Genomic DNA, 7972 nt, shown 5'->3' on the forward strand with positions numbered 1-7972 from the left:
TTCAGTACAAATGGAGCTACAGCAGCAATCAGGAAGACTCTTGAAAAATAAAAAGCTCGTCTTTCTTTTGAAGTATACAGCAAGTAACTTCCTTCTGTGAAGCTACTAAGCTATTATTTGTACATTTTTTTTTGTTTGAAAATATATATTTTTATTACAGCATATGCAAAGTTTAATTGTTATATGTTTCCTATGCCTTCAAGTAAAAACAATTAGCTTTTATTATTAAGGAAAGCTAAGATTAACATTGGCCAAACAGTGAGGACAGGGTGATGTTTTCAATGTCCGATATGTATTAAATGTTAAAGAAAGGAATGATTGCTTGAACGTAATGAAAAACTATGGCACAACACATGGGCAATGGGAACCTTTTAAATAACCTGGAGAAAACAAAGATAAAAAGCTTTGAAACGTCTGCCTTGGATCAACTCAAGAGAATGGATGGGGAGGGGGACAGTAGGGAAGAAACCACCTTAAATAAACAAAAACAACAACAAACCACCTCCAGCACAGAGATTCTACTCTCTAGGCACTAAAATGCACAACCACACGTAAATGCACGAACAACTGCAGTGGAGGGGACCAGACTGCTCACCCCAACAGGGTGAGAGCTGCTCAGCTGCCCCGGGCCCTGCCTGACCCCAGCCCAGCTCAGCAAAGCTCAGCCCAGCCCAGCTCAGCTCAGCTCAGCACAGCTCAGGAGAGCAGAGCTCAGCCCAGCACAGCAGAGCCGGCTTGGGAACGGCTCCTTCCCTGCAGCAGCACTGGAACCAGCACTGGAACCAGCACTGGAACCAGCACTAGAACCAGCACTGGAACCAGAACCAGCACTGGAACCAGCACTAGAACCAGCACTGGAACCAGAACCTGCACTGGAACCAGAACCAGCACTGGAACCAGCACTAGAACCAGCACTGGAACCAGAACCAGCACTGGAACCAGCACTGGAACCAGTCCCATCCTCCCAGCTCAGGTTTCCCAAACCCACTCAGTCCCCCGGAGCAGCGTGGCCGCAGGATCCCAGGGATTGCAGCTCTGCTCAGCCCTGCCTGGGCTGGCTACCAGGGACCCCGTGGCACTGGCCCAGCTGAGCCCTTCTCTCTGCCCTGAGCAGCTCCACAATGGAGCAGAGCAACATCCTCCATCCTCCAGCCCTGTCCTTGGCCAGCTGTGCCCAGTGCCCAGTGCCTGGAACCAAATGGGGACACTGGAGTGGACAGTGCCAGAACCCAACGGGGACACGGGACACGGGAATCTGGACACTGGAGTGGACAGTGCCAGCCTAGAACCCAACGGGACACTGGACACTGGACACTGGACAGTGCCAGCCTGGAACCAAACAGGGACACTGGACACTGGACACTGGACACTGGAGTGCCACAGTGCCAGAACCCAACGGGACACTGGACACTGGACACTGGACACTGGGGTGCCACAGTCTGACTGCCCCGTGCCCATCCTGAGTGCACCCGTGCTGTGTGACACAGATCAGCTGGGCACGAGCAAACAGGACCTGTAGGATCTGAAATGACGGCAAAAGGAGCAAAACGGAAAGAAATCCTGCATGGTTTCACACTGGGGTGGCAATCTCTTGTGGCAACATGAATTAAGTTACGTGAGAGGAGGGTATTTTGCAAGCAACTGGCAACCACCAAAACTAGGCTTGCCTGGCACACAGGTTACAGATAAGAGAATATCTTACACTTCAGAGTACAACATCCCCTCTTCCAATTTATGCTGTGCCTACTTCTGTGTCAAGTTAGATTCAGCTTCGGTTTTACAATTTTGTTTTTGCAATTCTCAGTTCAATGGCGTTCACATTTAGGCAAAATCCTCTGTAGGATTTCAAAAGATCCTGGATGTTTTGTTGCTTTGTTGTGTATTGTTATGGATTCCTTCCCTCAAAGACACACTGCCAGGGAACAACATCTGCACCAGGACTGATATTCTCTACAGCCTACAGCTTTCACCAGAGGTGTCGTCCAGTGTAACTTGGCGGAGCAGTTGGGATCTGGAAACAAGGATAACAAACCCGTAACTGAGAGATCTGACTGTGCACAAATCACTGTTATCACAGCACACGTACATGAGAGCTGTTCCAATGGTGATTCTAGAGCAAAGCGATGCAAAGGAACTCATCTTCACCCAGACAGTGCATTTATCTCTGTAAAACCATGACTGTACACACACATGAGCTTTGTGTCTACCTCAGAACAAAGCAAAACAAAAAATACCCCAAACCAAATTCTCAAGCTTCTCGTCCTTTAACCACCTTCTCCCTGAGCTGCACATTCTGGATCAGAAACCAGGCAGAGGTGAATCCAAACACCAGAAAGATGCAATCCATTACTGACTGCAAAGCCAAGCCTTTCATTTACTAAAGCTGAACATGTTTCACACAATCTTACCCACACAGGACAATTCCAGTAACTCTTGTTCACCAAAATCAGCCAAAACTTTACTTACTTAAAACCAGACCTGCTGCAATCAGTTCACGTCAGTTGGTTTTAAATGCAGAGGTTGAGTTATGGAATCAGCTCAATGATTCAAAAGAAAACCCAACTCACATGAGTATAAACTGGCTCATGCATAGATTTTTGAGATGCATGTAGATACGCATGAAAAATGTGGGGATGAAAATTGTTCTTTTTCAACAGTGTGCCTGCTATATGAAATGTCTTAAGTGAAAATCAGACACAATGTGAGAAACATTTGGAAAGTCCGTTTGGCATCACTAAAGGATCGTACAAAGATGCAAAAATACAGATCTATCAGAGAATAACATGCCAAACTATTGTCTAAGGAAGAAAAATAGATGCTATTAACATTAAAATATTCTATATTGCTCTTTTATGAATCCCTTTCAAGAGATGTACACATCTGTAAGTTACAAAGAATTACATGGATTTTACAAGAAAATGGGAGACATGTGAGAGATTATTGGCAGCAATTATTTAAAGTAGTGTGTTGCCTGAAAACATTTGTGTGACTCATATCAGCCTGAAAAAATCAGTTTAGAAATTATGTCACTTAATAGTTATATTAAATATTTTAACACAAATTTAATTTGAAAGGGCCATTAAATATGTTGTCTCACAAAAAAGCTTGTTTCACTGAAGCTGCACTGCAAAACGTGAACAGCCAAGTAAACAAATGCAAAACTCTTGGTAATTACATATTTTCTAGAGGGAAGGAAGCATTTCATGCATATTGCTGCCTTAAATTTTCATTTATAGCTTTGCCCCTGCTGTGAATACGCTAAAAGCAGGTTTTTCAATTAGTGGTGGTTGTATATATCAGTGCATATCCAAGGTTTCTTAAATCATCCCATTTTGATACTTACAGTGCCACCATTTAGCACAACTGCCATCTCAGTTGGCTGATAAACATTGCTTCTGAAAGGAGCGCTGGGGCGCGTCCCCAAGCTGCCGTTCCGAAATCCCGCAGTTCTCAGCGCTGCTTGGGAAAGAGAGATCACCCTTAGAACACAACTGAACCTCACACCGTGTCCCTCCCAGTTCAGGTACTGGGAACCAGTGCAAGTTATTGCCACTGACTGGAACTCCCACATTGCCATGGCAGTTTTCACATTGCTGCTGACAGCGTTTCCACATTGGGAATGATCTCAGAAGAATCTGATTTACATTAAATGAACTTCGCTGTGGAGGGGAAAATTGAATGGAACCAAATTTTTGAAGCTTGCTTCATCTCATTTCAGTGGAGCTCAGTGCCTTCAGTCCCTGAAGCTGTGATTATCTTGTGCAAGACATTTTGCCAAGTGCTGCCTGTGCTCTCTGGAGATTGTGGGGTTAAATAAAATCTGTTCCATTTTGCTTTCTATCAAACTCGGTGGACGGGGATCCAAAGCCTTGCTCACGCCAGAAATGCTCACAACCCCCTGAGCATTACTTCAGCATGACTAGCACAGAAGGATTTCCCAGATGTTTCAGATTATATTCACTCTGAGAAACCAGAAAGATGAATAAATATTGCTTTCGAATAGCTTTACCATGGCAAATGGCTGAAGCAAAGGGAGATTCTGATTGTCCTTTCTGCTGTTTACACCAGGAGTAAATCAGTTTCCCCATTAATTTTAGCACAAGTTTGGGTTCAAGATGTAAATTCTGAAGGACAGATGCATAAAGCTGCTCTCTCTAAACCAGTCTGGGACTGGCACATCCAAAGTCCCTCTTTAATTTGGAGGGTAAATAAAGCTCCCTGAGCTGGGACAGAACAGAGCTCATTTATCCACAGGGTGTGAGGTTCCTCATCTGTCAGCTGCTAAAACATCTCAGGCACTGGGGCAACAATTCCCCTTCAGACTGAACTCAAATTACACTTCCACGTCTCTGGCCATGAATGAGCTGAAGTTTAGGGTAATTTCAGCACAGGCTTTAATGAAGCCAGGATTTATCTCCAATAGAGCTGCTCTGTGTAAAGATTTAAATGGATCCTGCTGCCACATGCTGCCATATCCACTGTACTCCTCTCTCTGGGAGCTGAGCACCAAGATGAAGAACACTATGGATTTAGCATGGAAATGTAGAAATTCCACCCTGCAAATGCTCAGCTGTTTACTTCAGATACACATAGACCCTCCCTTGCTCTGTATTTTAAAATTACATATTTTTGCAGAACACTGGGAGAACAAATGATAAAAACTCCTAAACTGAAATAAAGTATTTTTTATGAGATATGTAACCATCTCAGGGTTGGTAGCTTTGTTTTTGGGGTTTTTTTTTGCTATTTGACTACTTCTTGTGTGATAAACACACATGATTGCACTGGTATTTGCGAGTACACGTAAAGAAAAAGGAAATATTTATCATGCATACCATCATTAAAACATTTACACATTTATACAAAATGTTTACACAGAATATCCAAGGTCATTTCAAAGTTACCTTAAAGAGCTATCAAAATTTCATTTTGCTAAATTTTCTTGCCCTGTTATTGCAAACAGTCCACTTTTTTTTGGACATGAGGATCTGTGACAAAGCTTGTAGATATTAATAAGGGCATCTATTTTGTATTGTACTATAATTCAAATAGATTAAAACAGAACATAAATTGCACTATAATAGACAGCATAATGATTTTGTAGCTATCATGCATCTATCCATTTCACTAGAAAACTTAATTACTGAATCATTAGATCAAAAGGGAGTTTCCAGTTCTTTTTTTTCTGTTCAAACTTCCACCTCAGATGAAGACCTTTAAAACTCCTGCAAAAAAACTTAGAGGAGCAAATGCCTTCCTGAGCCAACACTGCCAAACAAAAGCGCTGTTCTGCTCCTGCCCTGAGGAAACATCAAAGCCAAGGAAATCAAAGACACCTAAAGATGGAGAGGAAGGTGAAGTAACTGGACCATGTGCCCTGAGCCTCCCTTCAGGGGCTGCAGAGCAATGTGGAGCTCCTGGGACAGAGGCCACAATTCTCAATTGGAGTGAATAAAAATCAGTGGGACTTGTAAGAAAAAATTGGTGGGACTTGTAAGAAAATCCTTCATCCAAGTGTGGGGCMRCAGCAGAGCTCAGCCCCCCTAAAACAATCCCAGCCTGGATTCCTGACACAGCTTCAGCATTCCCCAGGGTTTGGGGCTCAGTTGTTACTGCTCCTTTCAGCATCACTCARAAACATTTCACTGCAGATTTTAATSATGTGTCATCACACATGGCTCTATGACAAGGAGGGCAAATTACCTCGAAACCTCTAAGAAACCTCAGACGTTTCAGAACAAAGGCTGTCTTTGAACTGTCAAAAGCCACTTGGCAAATTTTTCCCCCACAGTCACATGAAGTGGCACTAAATCCATTTTAATGGAAATATAATTAATAATAATCATTTTGTTGCTCAAGTGGCCGAGCATTTTGTAACGTAGACCACTCTGGTTTTTTTCTTAGGTCTTTGGAAAATATTTTGTATTAAATGTTGATGACCACTAGTGACAGAAAATGTCATTTTACATTATTTAAAGTAGAGGTTGTTTTTTCCACAGTGAGTATAATTTTGGTGTTGCTTTGCATTTGAAATTGTTCCGTTTTTCAAAGAAAAAGCAACATTGAGAAGAATCATTTTAACCTAACAGATGTATTTTCTATATCATTAGATGGTATCTTAATTGTAAAAGGGAGGAAAGTGTCATGTGTAAATTATTGCATTTCTCATGACCTTTGTTTTCAACATCTGAAAAATGTCTCATACAGAGAGTTTTCTTGACACTACAGAAAGATACAGTCCAATACATACATATTATACAGTCCAACATATATAATTATATATAATTATCTACATGATAGCCAATTCTTACCTGCATTATGTTCATCCATTGAAAAGGCTTTATTCTCCATGTAGCTCCGGGGAAGCTGAATATCCTCCTCAAAAGCGGTTTCGCGCATCCTCGGCTGCGAAGTGTCGAAATAATTGGGTGTGTTTTCCTGCTGGGATGGAAGGATGGTACAGTGCACCTCGGGGATGGCGTGGAAGATCACAAAGACCCAAGCACTGGACACCAGCGCGATGGCCAGAGTGGGGTCACTCCACCTGTCCCTCCTGTGCAGCGCCGCGTTCCCGAACAGGTACATGGTCATCCAGGCCACCCAAATCAGGAGGGAGAAGAAAAGCGTTATAATGAGGCATACTCCGTTCTTCTTCCATTTCTTAAACTTCCCACAGAGAGTGAAAAAGGAGAATGCCGTGGCGCAGAGCATCAGGAACATGACGTAAATGGAAGCCATGACAAAGTCCATGGGCTGGTAGGCGCAGGCGGGGTGGCGCTCCCGGAGCAGGGTGAGGATGAGCCACTCGCTGGCGATGATGGCCTGCACCAGGCTCAGGCAGAGGGGCAGCCCGGCCAGCAGCCAGCCCGAGGGGCTCTGGCCACGCCGCACCAGCCTGCGCAGCCGCCAGCCCTGCGCCAGCAGGCACGAGAAGCACAGCGCAAAGAGAACGCCCCAGAGGAAGCGGCGCGCGGAGCACACCAGCTCATCCTCGCCGATGATGAACGCGAACGTCAGCCCAAACAGCCCCAGCGTGCCCAGCAGAAAGAGGAAATGCATTCCCAGGGGGCTCCTCTTCTCCTTGTCCTTGATGCAGGGCAGCCTGGCCAGCAGGATCAGCATCAGCAGCAGCGTGGTCAGCACTCCTGCCCCGGCCAGCGCCTCCAGCACGATGCCCCAGATGGCATCCAGGTCACACAGGTACACGTACTGGGGCAGCAGATCCAGCCCACACCCCCGGGCAGTGCTGGAGTTCTCGGAGGAGCCATGGCTGATCACCAACAGGAGCAAGAATCCAATGGCTGGGGAGGTTCTCATTTTCCTGCCTGAGATAACAAAATATTTGTTTAGCTCGGGCTCGTTTTGGAGATTGGACAGCCACTGAAAGCACAGTTTGTTTCAGCAGTGTTTACAGTTTGTGCACTGCATTTGCAGCTGGCACAGCCTCCCCCAGCCCCCTCCACTGCCCTCCCAAAAGATGCTTTGGCCTCTTGCACTCAGAATACAAAATGACTCATTGCTCTGTTTGCACAGATTGAAAATATCATTTACAAACTCTGACCCTGCACATGGCCTAAAACACAGCCAGAAAAAAATTATGTATCCTGCTGCCAATACTACACTATACCAATTATCCACAATACTTAGATATTTACTACCTGTTCAGAGGCAATACCCCATTCAAATCAAGGTGTTCAAAATGTGTGCAAGTTGCACTGGGCCCATGCAAGTGTAAGCTCCATCATAATTACACTGTTCCACAGCCTCACTCCTTTTATTGGAACAAAGGCAGAGTCAAAACCACTTTTTAAATTATTACTATTTAAAGGATAAAGCAATCCAAAGAAAATAAACATTGTAGTTTCTTAAAAAAACAAAAATCTTGTTTTCATGCTCAGTCAATAGGCAGTTATCATATTCACGTCTCTCATCCTCGTCCAAAGCCCAGATATTAGATTGCATTTGGAAACAG

General features: G+C 44.3%; 1 protein-coding gene across 1 annotated transcript; it reads right to left on the reverse strand.

Annotated features, from left to right (window-relative positions):
- Positions 1–1315: 1315 nt before the first annotated feature.
- Positions 1316–7332, reverse strand: LOC130587488 (G-protein coupled receptor family C group 5 member B-like). The gene is made up of 3 exons (XM_057388469.1): positions 6312–7332; positions 3344–3456; positions 1316–2011 (listed from the first exon to the last, which is right to left on the reverse strand). The coding sequence occupies exons 1-3, from the start codon at positions 7315–7317 to the stop codon at positions 1967–1969; spliced, it is 1164 nt and encodes a 387-aa protein (XP_057244452.1). The 5' UTR covers positions 7318–7332; the 3' UTR covers positions 1316–1966.
- Between the last annotated feature and the right edge of the window lie 640 nt (positions 7333–7972).

Source organism: Malurus melanocephalus, unplaced genomic scaffold, assembly GCF_030028575.1.
Source record: "Malurus melanocephalus ecotype Western Australia unplaced genomic scaffold, MMel_1.1 scaffold_1973, whole genome shotgun sequence".
Classification (NCBI taxonomy): Eukaryota; Metazoa; Chordata; class Aves; order Passeriformes; family Maluridae; genus Malurus; species Malurus melanocephalus.

Excerpts from the sequence above, each read along its gene's own strand:
- LOC130587488 (XM_057388469.1), bottom strand. The coding sequence starts at position 7,317 with ATGAGAACCTCCCCAGCCATTGGATTCTTGCTCCTGTTGGTGATCAGC. Across the intron at positions 3,457-6,311 it reads AATGGATGAACATAATGCAG|CGCTGAGAACTGCGGGATTT; the intron begins GTAAGAATTGGC and ends TTTCCCAAGCAG. Across the intron at positions 2,012-3,343 it reads TTGTGCTAAATGGTGGCACT|ATCCCAACTGCTCCGCCAAG; the intron begins GTAAGTATCAAA and ends CCTTGTTTCCAG.